At 35.6% G+C, this 13,334-nt stretch overlaps 1 protein-coding gene across 5 annotated transcripts in view; it reads left to right on the top strand.

Moving 5' to 3' along the window:
• LOC134795511 (regulating synaptic membrane exocytosis protein 1) overlaps positions 1-13,334 on the top strand; it is a 61,736-nt gene that overhangs the window by 23,421 nt on the left and 24,981 nt on the right. For all 5 annotated transcript variants that reach the window (XM_063767378.1, XM_063767377.1, XM_063767379.1 and 2 more), the window contains exons 2-3: positions 1,357-1,471; positions 12,011-12,113. In XM_063767378.1, coding sequence (XP_063623448.1) covers positions 1,357-1,471; positions 12,011-12,113 — 218 coding nt within the window. The remainder of the gene's footprint in view (positions 1-1,356; positions 1,472-12,010; positions 12,114-13,334) is intronic.

The raw sequence follows: 13,334 nt of genomic DNA, 5'->3' as shown, positions 1-13,334 counted from the left end.
ATAAAGAAAATATAACTTAAGTTTTTCTGTTTCCAATAAGCCATGTAAGTATATAAACGATATCCGAGAGGTGGATGAACACTATATACTTTGGTAAACATCACTTAAAACCAAAGTTAAATTCAACTAAAAATCCGCCGATCAACTTTGACAGTGAATTTGTGTTTCAAAATTGTATGATTTGGCAGCTTAGTGTTGCGAAAAGAAGAAAAAATATGTCTAAAAATATAATCAAATTACTTTGAGAGCAACCTAAGCCCAAAAATTAAAGTAGCTACTCAAAAATGAAATTCTGGATTCGCAATCCAACTCCCCCCGCGAAACCTACTCACCCCGTTTTACGGTATTGTTTTTAATTTGAAACAGGTTTTCTTGTTTGTAGTCACAAATAACAGTTATCACAATTCATTAAGACCAAATTAGAGAACGAAAAATAATTGTTATAGGTACTATGAAATATTGGAAAATTTAATGGAGCATTAGATAGAGAAGAGAAAAACAATATGAATAGAGAAAAACAGGAGGTTGCTACTCGTACACTTGCAGTTATTGAGCGAGTGGAGTAGAGATGACTCGAACGAACAGCCAAATAAAACGGTACTCAGCGGAGTTCGGGAGAGGGCAATATTGATTTCCCCTTCTGATGTATTTCAGACTCCATCTGTTGCTCTTCATAAAATTTACGATAGTATTACTGAGTCGTTATTTTTGTAAGAAGAGTTTTATCGCTCCGCGGCGACGGTTCGCGCGACACGACCTTTTCTTTGACGCTTTATGACTTTTATTTTCAATGGAGCTTTTTACAGCTGTTTCGGTGCGAATATTTGTTTAGAAGAGACATGTTCGTACTACTGTTAAAATTACAATTGGATTAAGCTAGACATAATATTACACAGTAGGTACTTACATACTATAACCGACAACATAAAACCCTTTATTGAACTCAGATATAAATAGTTTAACCTTGTATTAATAAACTACTATATGTGTATTATTAAATTATAATAACAACGAATAAAATATACTTAATACTTACACAATATTTGTTATTTAAAAGCAAGGATATTAACAATATATACATATATATATACATACCCCCTAAGATATTTGTACCCAACATTCCCATTTCATTATTAATAAAATATGTGAATTAGAAAAAGCTCATATCAGTTTAAATAAAATATGCACCTCGAATGTGGCATTAGGGTCTCTCTAAACCAAATGCAACTCTAGGTTGATTACGAGTACAATTCTCTGGGTTACCCTATTTCATTATTAAGTACGTCAACAAATGTGAATTAGGCAGTAAGAATTTAGAGTTTAGGTGACATTTATAAAGGAAACATGTGTTTGCAGATGGTGGCGACGGAGGACACGGCAAACACGGTACCGGGACAAATCGAGGCGCCCGGCACCTTCGGCAAGCTGCGGCAGACGCTCTCATCCAGCCTGCTCACGGCCCAGGACAAAGGTACGAGGAGTGAAAAAGTATCTCTTGGAAGTGGCATCTCATCAATCAACACACACATTTGCATACGATGATGAGGTACCTATGCAATCTTCCTTCTTCTTAAAGGATGACTCTCGTTAGACCGTGCCGTGTCCGGGTCGGAGCTCTCATTTTAAAATGACATAAGACGTGGAATAAATATTAGAGTAACCTTTTTTTTGGTTGATATACGAAATACGATCACTCGCTATGCGCGTGGTTCAATTTTGGAACTTTTTGCTTGCTCGGGTATCAATATTAAATTAACACGAGGAGTTGAACAACAACTTTAGCCCCTTGTAAACAAATAACTACTCTCACCTTTCGTTTTAGTAACCTATTTGAGTTTATTAAAGAATGTTTTTTTTTTGCTAAATAGGGCACGGCCTAGGCAAAATGTATGGATTGAGCACTCTATTTTTACTATATTTCTCTATGCCTATACTTACTGTCTTTTTTAGAAGTACATAATAAGGATACGAATAAGTCGGTTTACTAATGTGTTGCAGCATATTTTTGTATTGCATAATATTACTTGACAGAAATGTCCTTTGGCAGAATTACCTTTCGCATAGTATCAATTTAGCATACAATCACTTCGCAGAGTTTTACAATCCCAAAACATATTTTGGCATACTGTTGATGATCATAATAGTCTTTTAAACGAATATTAATTTCGCAGATAAATGTATTGCATAATATTTAGGTAGCATATGATATGAATTACTTCAATCACTTGCATTATTGTGTGACACATACATGGGATATGGGGTTTTTATGATAATTAATGGGATAATTTGAGGAATTTGATTTTATTTTCTTTAGTGAAGAGGTAACATATGTACTTACAGACGGACAGAGTTATGATGGAATTGCTGTTTGCTAGTTTTTAAAGTGTTTATAAATATATGGTAAAAGAATCAGTATAAAGTCCATCGGGTAATAGAAAATATTATATAAAATTGCTTCATTTATTTATATTACCTGGTACGTACGTATATCAATATCATGCTATTCCTAACCTAATCTATTTTTCTGGCAGTTGTTCGTTTTTGTAGGAGGTCACAGTTCTAACCTAAATAACCTAACCTAACCCACTTTTCTGGTGGCCGTTCGTTTTGTATGAGGTCGCAGTTCTAACCTAACCTAACCCACTTTTCTGGCAGCCGTTCGTTTTATACAGGAGGCCGCAGTTCCAACCTAACATAATCTTTTCTGGCACAGGTTCAATTTTGTTTGGGGGTCACAGTTCTTACTTAACGTAATCCACTTTTCTGCTAGCAGAAATAACATTCTGCCATAATAAAAGTATGCTGCAGGATGATTATGGTACATTAAATTATGCTAAACGCAAGTCTGCAAAAGTAATCTTCTGCTAAATAATATGCTGCAAAATGTATTGTATGCATAGCAATAATAATGCCAAGTAATATTTATGCAAAATTATCATTCGACTAAAAGTGTTTCGGCGATACATGTTATGCGAAGTGTATTTCGGACAAACAATATTATGCCAGATGAGGCGAACCCGAATAAGTCATACGTTTCATACATTTATACATATGGCCATTATGGCCACGATTTAAGTAATTGCAACATCAATAATTTCGTGGAAATTTCTTCCAATTTTTATTAAATATTTTCCCAAATATATAAAGTAATCAATCCCAACAAGAAATTCCTTTGTCATTCTGGCTGAGAAAGTTGCGTTGTAAATTGCTTGAACTTATCCCAGCACGTTCTCTTTTGTTAACATATCATTGCAATCAAATAATATGTTCTTCGAAAATTCTGAGAAAATTAAGAAAAGATGAGATTAAGTTTTCTTAATTTTCTCAGTTTCGGCACAGAATAAATAATAGTACTAGGTACAGAAGACTCACTCCCTAACAAAACGCGTCTGTTACGATCAGCACAGATATGGCCGCTAGGTGGCGACAGCGCCACGCGCGGCTCATGGCTTTCCCCAAAATTGGGGCCGAACGGATGTACTTTTAGCTACCTGTAGCAAAGCGACGAAATCGCGGAGTGAGCCACGCCTGGTTTCGTTACGAATGTTAGCTATACAAATTTGCATTTTTGTATGGTTAATTTTCGTTACGAAACTGAGAATGTTAAGAAAAAATTAGACAAAGGTCCAAAAAAATTGCAAATGACCCTAAGGTATCGTACTTTTCTCGTGCGCAATACTTATGAGAAGAACATAGTAACAATGTAATACCAAAGGTAAATTAATAGAACAGTTGTAAAAGGTAGCTCTGTATTTGATAAATGGCTTCGGAGCCTTTGGGCACCACCTAATAATATCTTAGAGAATAATATAGATGTTCACTTGTTTACGCGCTACGATATAAAATTAATAGTTGTGGGCGGCGAAACGGATCCTGAAAAGAGAATCTAAATATAATTCTTAAAAATATACCTTTAGTCAGGATGTGACGGAATAGAGGAAGAAGCGTCCTGAGTAGTCCTGATCCTGACCACTAGACCACCCGGCCACGTTAGCTTCGTAAGCTGAAGAGGCCAGTTCGATTCCAGCCTTAGTCACAGGAGGGCTTAGTTACTTTTTGTTTTAGCACTTAGTACTTAAAAACCGAAATCAATAAAATAATTTGATTTGTTCCCTACCTAGTTGTAATTCAGAATCAACTTTTAACAAACTAAGAAGTCGTCATTTAAATATATATAATCAAAGAGAATGTATTTCTATGTTCTTTGATATAATATCACGATAAAATCTTGCGTAATCCGAAAACAATATGCGTCTAGCAAACAGACGAGCGAAATTGTAGATATTAAGTACCTGTGCCAGAAATTATTCACTAATTTCGAAACTTCATGAATTTTCCGTTTGCAAAGTCTTTGAAGCTTAGTCGAAGTGAAACTCGACGTAACAATTATAACGCAAAGAGCATTGTTAATTAGATCCACCCAAACTCTGTTATTGTCCGAAACAAAATTATCTTCCGTAATAAAGGAATTCTCTTCAATTGTTTCCAATTCATTTGCTAATACTCAGGGTGCCACCGCTTGGCGGTCTGATATAAATATCATTAATATTAAATGGAACGAAGAAGAAATGTTTATTTTTCAAAGGTTTGGTTTATTGATTATCTGCCCGTTGACGGCGATTTAGGCCAATTTTTTTACATTTAATATGGACAACAAGTAAACGATAGGTACATGTCTAACACTGATTTAAACTTTCACGATTATTAAACATTATCAAACTGCACAACGGGACTTAATCGCGTATTTAAGTTTTAAGATTTACCTCCGACGTTTCGAGGACGGCGTTGTCCCCGTGGTCTCGGAGAAGACTGGCTCAAGTTGACATCAACATCTTCTAGCCGCGCGAGTTTTTCGAACTACCCGCACTTGGTCTTGTTTATCAGTTTGAACGTTATGCGCACTAGGGATGTCACTCTGTCGACACACAACACTAACGATATTCGATTTATCGACTGTCGATATTCGTTTCCGCTTACATTTACTAATGACTGGATTCCATGTGGATGAGATCTTAAAACCCTCGTCCCGATTAAAATTGCAATGTTGAAATCAAAAAACATTGCAATTTTAATCGGGACGAGGGTTTTAAGATCTCATCCACATGGAATCCAGTCATTAGTAAATGTAAGCGGAAACGAATATCGACAGTCGATAAATCGAATATCGTTAGTGTTGTGTGTCGACAGAGTGACATCCCTAGTGCGCATAACGTTCAAACTGATAAACAAGACCAAGTGCGGGTAGTTCGAAAAACTCGCGCGGCTAGAAGATGTTGATGTCAACTTGAGCCAGTCTTCTCCGAGACCACGGGGACAACGCCGTCCTCGAAACGTCGGAGGTAAATCTTAAAACTTAAATACGCGATTAAGTCCCGTTGTGCAGTTTGATAAGGTACATGTCTAACTGATTATAATTAATTTATTTTTAAAGAGCATATTATGTTCCTCTTTTGACCGACGTAAGCCCTTGGAAATTTGACAAAGGTAAGTGACTCGAATAACTCATTCCGTGGGTAAACCACTGCTACGAACTCACAACTTAGGTTTAAGTAGGTAATAAACCTTTGTAACTCCACTATTTCTGGAAGCTTTCCGTAATTTTTATATTCAATTTATGTTAGTACGGAATAAAAGGTGCTTATTATGTATCTTACGATTCTGTTATAGTTTTATTATATTCTAACTTGTTGCAAGACTACAGCTCTGTTCAGCTTTGTGAAGTTTATCGGCTTACGCTCAAATTGCAGGTCAATTTCATCATACTTCATGTGAAATTGGGACAATAACGTGCAGTATTTGACAGGAGCTCAGAAAAGTTCGCGCAGGAATTTATGAGCATTTCTCAATATTCACATAGCGGGATATGACGGGGCGAGCGCTCTCTTTGTTGGTAGCGGATTCCTCGCGGCTCACCTCCGCGCCATCTAGACACAAACTGCGGACTTATTTGAATTCCCATCGTTTCATTATAATTCAGAATTTCAAGATAGTATTCCGAACGTAATTTAAAACTGGATGAATCTGTATTTGCGTTATGGGTCAATTTAATTTTTTTTGTTAAATATTTAAGGTTCTAATTGAGTTGTTCGTCCACAATTTTATTGACTCCTCTGTGTCAAGGAACTCATTTTACGTATAACCTTCGTAATACAGTGAATCAGAATAAGTATTTATACGAATTAAAGTCTCTTATACTTATTGTTTTTTTTGATATCCTAATGAGATCCAAGAATGTGAGGCTTCCTACCGTGTCCGTAGTTTTGGTTTGAAATAAATAAGGCTAGTATGCGAGCGAGTAAATACAATTAGATTTTTTTATACCTACAATATATTATGCTGAAGCGATCGACATCAAAATCAAAGTGATTCGTTAAGATTTAGATAGTGGCAAATTGTATTTAAAAAAAGTACCTATTGTCAGTAGCTATTCTTCCTTTTTTTTTTAAATCATTTATTTACATACAATATATATACAGTGGTACTACTAAACGAAATTAATAACTAGCTTAAATCTAAAATAGGCCCTTGAGACATTGTACCAAGGATGCTGGCGGCATTTCCTCGCTGTATCGCAATGCTGATACGTTGTGCGAGGTAGCCGCCATTCTTCCCTTTTAAAACCGTCGATATTACGTGTGTGACAAAGAGATACGGCGCGGGTGACTACACCACTGAACATCGAGCACAGATGCTGCGCTTTATATGTTTTAGTTCTCGTTTATATTCGAACCATATACTCAAAACCGGCCAAGTCGACTCGCGCACGAAGGGTTCCGTACCATTACGCAAAAAAACGGCAAAAAATCACGTTTGTTGTATGGGAGACCCACTTAAATATTTATTATATTCTGTTACTAATATTTGTTGTTATAGCGGCAACAGAAATACGTGTATAATTTGTGAATATTTCAACTGCCTAGCTATGCCTGGTGACAGACAGACAGGAACAGCGGAGTCTTAGTAATAAGGTCCCGTTTTACCCTTTGGGTACGGAACCCTAAAAATGGTTGCATTTACTTTTAAGTACGAAGCAAGTTGTAAACTCGGACCTTTTGATGTACAGTCACAGTCAGATGTAATAAAGCTCTCTCTGAGACTTGTTACATAGTAAGAGAAAAGTTTGCGAATTTCCCATAAAATGTTAACAAACTTGCTTACATAGTTTACAAGCGTTAAAACCGGCCAAGTGCGAGTCGGACTCGCACACGAAGGGCTCCGTACCATTATCTATAAAAACGGTCACCCATCCAAGTACTGACCCCGCCCGACATTGCTTAACTTCGGTCAAAAATCACGTTTGTTGTATGGGAGCCCCACTTAAATCTTTATTTTTTTCTGTTTTTAGTATTTGTTGTTATAGCGGCAACAGAAATACATCATCTGTGAAAATTTTAACTGTCTAGCTATCACGGTTCGTGAGATACAGCCTGGTGACAGACGGACGGACTGACGGACGGACTTAGTAATAGGGTCCCATTTTACCCTTTGGGTACGGAACCCTAAAAATGTACATAAATAAGGAGTGGTCCGGAAAAAAAGTAGCAGTAGTAGTTATTTATTTAAACATTATTATTATTAAACATTATTGTACGATATAAAATTGTACAAATGACGGACTTAATTTCTTAAGGTATTCTCTATCAGTCAACCATTGGGTGAAACAGAAACTTCTACCTAGTTAGTTACGGCCCGATTCGAACAAAGCTTCTAAGAAGTCACAGCGATACGATACGGATATGTCAGTGTCAAAAGTAATGTTTTTTTGTTGAAGTGACGTTTCGGCATCGTATCGCTGTGACTTCTTATAAGCATTGTTCGAAACAGGCCGTTATGAACTTGTAATATTTAGGTACATTTGTGAAAACATCGCGATTCTATCATTCTTTACTTCGTAACGATCCTTCATTTAGTTTTACAAGCTATACAAATACAACAATATTTAAAACAAAAATTAAAAACTTTGTTCTTGAAAATATTATTTTATCAAGCGCCAGCGTCGGCGCGCGTGCCAGCGTTACGCTCAAACCTCGGGGATCCCTTCGGTAATGTAGAGTGCTACGACACGACTACGAAAGCGTGCTACGGCGTAGCTTCACAATAGACACAGAATTGGATACATTGTAGTCACTTTTTTCACTTTCGAAATACTCATTCCATTTTTTTTTAATAAACTATGAACTACGTTTTTAATAATTTATAAATGTTTAATTTTCATTTATTATCAGTGTTTTTAATTATTACAATACATAAGAACTTTACATTTTAAATAACTAATTACAAAGAAAGTAACTATTAGTCAAACCCGTTCCTTATCGCTTCCGGTGCAAAAGTGCCCATAATACTCACGGCATTACCCCGCTGGATGGCTATGGACAGCCTCTGCACCAGAAACGATTCGGATAAACTATGATATGATATCATTGAAGACTAACTAAGAATAAAACGCCAAGTGAAAGTAAATTTAGAATATTTAAACAAAGTATTCTGCGTAGGTACAATTAGTATCTAAATACTTCCATATCTCACTTGCATAGTCAATTCCAGCATACTCTTACATCCGCTTCTGGGATGATATCTGTGATTAAAATTATCTCCATATCAAATGTGTATAAGATCCAAGAATTTTGTATGAAGTGAAGAGGTAACAGTCAGGCAGAAAGTTACTTAACGCATTTATAATATTAGTAGGTAACGGACGAATTAGTATAATTTACGGAATTTATTTAATCAATATTTAATGTAATTTATTTTTAATCAATTGAAAGTGCCTTAAATATACCTACTCCGTACTCCCTCTTGGAATGACCGATCGTATTTATATATACATCGATGTGTTTGGGCCACAATTATCCGTGCGATCTCCGGGAACAAATCACATGCAAATGTTTTAATTTATATTAATGACAGTTCTATTGTTTGTGGAAGCGTAATCTAACAAACGAGCACACGGGATTAGTAATTATAATGAGCGTATGCCAATACGAGTATTACTAACACCAAAGTCATCATATATTTTTATGTTCTAATTTACCCTCTAAAAGTGGCTCCTATGTTTAAAATTATTTTAAGTACGTCACATGTATGTGGACCAAATTTCAACTTATTGGTCCAGTAGTTTCGGAACAAATAGGCTGTGACAGACGGACAGACGAGTGATCTTATAAGGGTTCCGTTTTGAGGTACGGAACATCAAAAATCAACTTGATGTAACAGCATTCCAATTCCAATATTATTATAATTGAAACTATAGGTAAAAGTATTTAAATGTAGGTATTGAGATACGTGTTTAATGTGTTTTGCGGCAAATATGTAATATTTAAGTAAAAGCGTATCAAAACTAATGTTAAATAACACACCATCCAATAGAAGCCACAATAATGAGATAGTCAAAAAGATTACACAGCTAGATCAAAAAGTCCAATAAAACTGTGTTCTCCCCTCAAGTTTTATACAGAAACGAGAGGAATGTAATGAAGTCAGAATGTATTGAATAAATTAGGCTAATTGCCTTTTTATTTCAGAATTTTAATATTGAGTTCCGCAAAGCATCTCGTGGCTGTCTTATTAATTTATTCGGCAACCGACAAGGTTTTGCAATTTTCTATTCAATTCGGCTTTCGTAGTATTAGATATTGTAATTTAAGTCAATTTTGCGGTTTTAACGGCCGCGGTACTTAATTGTATTTAACTAGGTGTTGGTTTGGCAAATTATAGGCTTACGAGATCATTTTAAGGAAAGAGTAAATGCAGCAAATTAGTTGTTTTCGTATTTAGAACACTCAATGATGTAATCTGATATGTCCATATATTACACTTAGGTAAAGTAAAACTTATTTTCACCTCAGCAGCTCGAACAAGGGTACTTTGCTTCTTAAAAACAGTGAGCAAAATGCGATTTTGCTCACTGATTGTGTCTCACTCAGTGAGCAAAATGCGATTTTGCTCACTGAGTGAGACAAAATGACAATTAAGTGAATAAAGGTCACTTGAATGTCATTTCAACATGCGGGGTCTAATACAAGTTCGATATACTTGGGTTCTATTATCTCTGTCCCTCTAGGTATGTTCTCACTGCTTAGGGTGAAAAAATTTTGTGTACTACACGAGATCAAAGTTATTTACATCTCGTGCGCTTTTGAATCCCTTACTACGCTCAAGATTCTAAATTAGATTCACTCGCTACAATTCAATTCAATTCAATATCTTTAATGTCAAAAAACACATGTCAAAATATACAATAGGTACACAATAAAATTAAAATACATAATCCACACAAATTAAAAAGGAATATATACAAATGTCAGAGTACATAATATATACAATGTCAAAAATAGTGGTATATACAAATGTCAATAAAACTAACAAAAAATTAAAAAATACAAATGTCAAAAAATATTACTAGACTCATTTTACATTAAATTTACAATAAAATTCTTTTACCGTGAAAAAAGCCTGGTCAATCAAAAAATCTTTCAACTTTTTAACAAATAGCTCATAAGAAGCCGCCTCTTTTATTTCACGGCTCAGGCTGTTATAAATTTTAATGCCAACTACCCCCAGCGAGTTGGATGATTTTACGAGCCTGACAAGGACAGATTTAATATCGCGATCTGTTTGCCTTTGATCAGGTCGACGCATAACAAAATCACTCTTGTGCTTAAACATATATTTTGCTACCTCAAAAATGTATAAACAGGGCACTGTTAGAATTTTTAATTCCCGGAAATACTCTTTTGTTGGAGTGAATGGCGGCACCCCAGACAACATTCTAACAGCCCTCTTCTGCAGTATGAAAACTCTATCCCTGTCGGCTGCCAGCCCCCAAAGGTCAATACCGTACACAAGGATCGAGTTTACATACGCGTAATATGCCATACGGAGTTTCTCACGTGAAAGTGCAGGAGCAAGCCGAGACAGCGCAAACGACGCTTTGGCAAGTCTACTAGTAAGTGAATCAATATGTTTATCCCATTTTAAGCCGCAATCAAATTCAAACCCAAGAAACCGCACGTTCTGCACCTGTGGAAGCGTAATATTATTTATTGTTATGTCAAGGGAAGTGGGATACGGTCCTCTTAGCCAGAAATGCATTATCGATGTCTTATTAAGGTTAATCAAAAAGCCATTTACTTGGAACCAACATGTCAATTTTTTTAATGTATTCAAAACGTTCCCCCTTAGCTCCTCAAAAGAATCACCGGTAACAATGGCACATCCATCATCAGCAAACATTATAAAATTACCATCTTGAAACAAACTAATGAGGTCATTAACCATCACCAAGAAGAGGAAATTACCAACCGCTGAACCCTGAGGGACAGAACAGTCGTGTAGTGTCCTCATCTCAGACTTAGTGGCCCCCCCATCAACCGACACTACCTGTTCCCTGTCCTTCAAAAAAGATTTAATAAAATTTAAAAGACTAGCTTGTACACCATATCTTTGCAACTTATGTAATAATAATTTGTGATCAACCAAATCAAACGCACGGGACAAGTCACAAAAAACTGCTGCAACCATTTTCTTTTGGTCAATATACTGGAGGACACGCTGATTTACCGCACGAGCAGCATCTACCGTAGACCGGCCGTGGCGGTACGCATACTGGTGATCATGAAGTAACTTGTTTCTTTCAAAGTATTCCATTAACCTATTACAAAGACCTCGTGAATCTATTATAGAATCTTTCGCTTGCACGGGACTCAAAATAAGCACTCGAAGAAATATCAAACTTTGATCTCTTGTTGTACAAATAACTATTAAATATTCTACAGAGGAGTTTGAAATAATAAGACTCGAGTAATTTTTGTTTACACTAATCTTATTAAAGTTTGGGTATCTACCTAATAAAAGTATTTTTTATTTTATTTCTTTATTACCTATTATAATATATATGTATTTTAAGGCATGGACCTTATTGCATAATTTGGAATGTTATATATACATTTTGAATTATCCTCGGATCTTTATATCTTTCGTCTGTCAAGAATGATTATTGTTCATGTTGCAGTTACAACAAAACTGGGCCCGCGGCAAGCCGAACCCGTGGCGGAGCCGGCGCCCGCGCCGCCGCCCGCGCAACCGCCACCTGCGCCTGCGGTTAAAACTGAACGGTACGCAATATTATACTAATGCTACGTATAAATATTATTTCAATCTTTATGAAAAGTGACCCCATAGTACCATAAACATCAAGGTTTATGATCAGCTACCAGCCAGGTGCAACTGATGCGTACAGTATAGTGGACTCTTGGTACAGAGGGTAGCTGGGAACACCACTGAATTAAGACCAGACATAGAAGTTATTATGGCAAAATAAAGTGATTGACAATATGAAAATTCGACATGTCTGTTATCGGTGTTACCTTAACTTTATCATAGGTATAACACTGTATAATTACATAGCTACAGCGAAGTACACAACACGTTCGATATCTTATTTGATATTTTGTTAGTTTTATATTCTTTTACAGTTTACATTTTTATTGTTAAGTACACTAAATATAGTAATAAAGAAATTGTGTACCAGTCTGTAATTGGTTTGCGTTCTTAAAATGTGTCGGTAATTTACAGCAAGTAGAAGTTACTATGTTTTAATTATTAGTCTGTTACAGACTTATCGATAACAGATTTATCGGTTTCATTTTCTCAAACACTCGTTTATGCCACAAAAACTTCTATGTCTGATTAGGACAAACAACCACGGTCGATTGCCAATTGGTTCATATATTTGCTTATATACTACCCCCTTACACACTATCTACATCCCCTTACTTTCTTGAATAATCACTAGGTAGAGATCCAAATTGTAAATATAAATGACAATCTGAATGATATTGCATGATTTAAAAACATTAGTCCCCTTATTCATAAAACTTTACGAGCCTGATTTAGTTAAATTATGTTTTATCCCTTTCTTACAAATACATAAGTCAAAATGACAGATAAGGACAAACGATTATTAGCTAATTGAGGTTTGTAGCGCGTTTATGAATAAGGGGGTGTAAAACCAACATTAGAGGGTAATTAGAGGTCATTTAAGTATTACGTGAATTTCATAAAATATTTTAATATGCTACATGCAGTTTCTTAAATGACGATGATGATTAACTGCGTGTTAAGCAGTAGGTATTTAACTTTTCTAATGATAGCTCGTGACGTCATGATGGCATCCTAACATGATATGACTTTTAAAATGCTTGAAGTCTTAGAACCATGCAGTAGATATCAAGCTCTTCTCTAGGGCAATATATTTTCAATTCATACAGAGATTACATATTTTACAGGCATTATATGTAAATTATTATTATTATATATATATATATCTAAGCAAG

The sequence above is a fragment of the Cydia splendana genome, chromosome 12 (genome assembly GCF_910591565.1).
Source record: "Cydia splendana chromosome 12, ilCydSple1.2, whole genome shotgun sequence".
Taxonomy (NCBI): domain Eukaryota; kingdom Metazoa; phylum Arthropoda; class Insecta; order Lepidoptera; family Tortricidae; genus Cydia; species Cydia splendana.
This window is presented reverse-complemented; position numbering and strand designations above follow the sequence as displayed.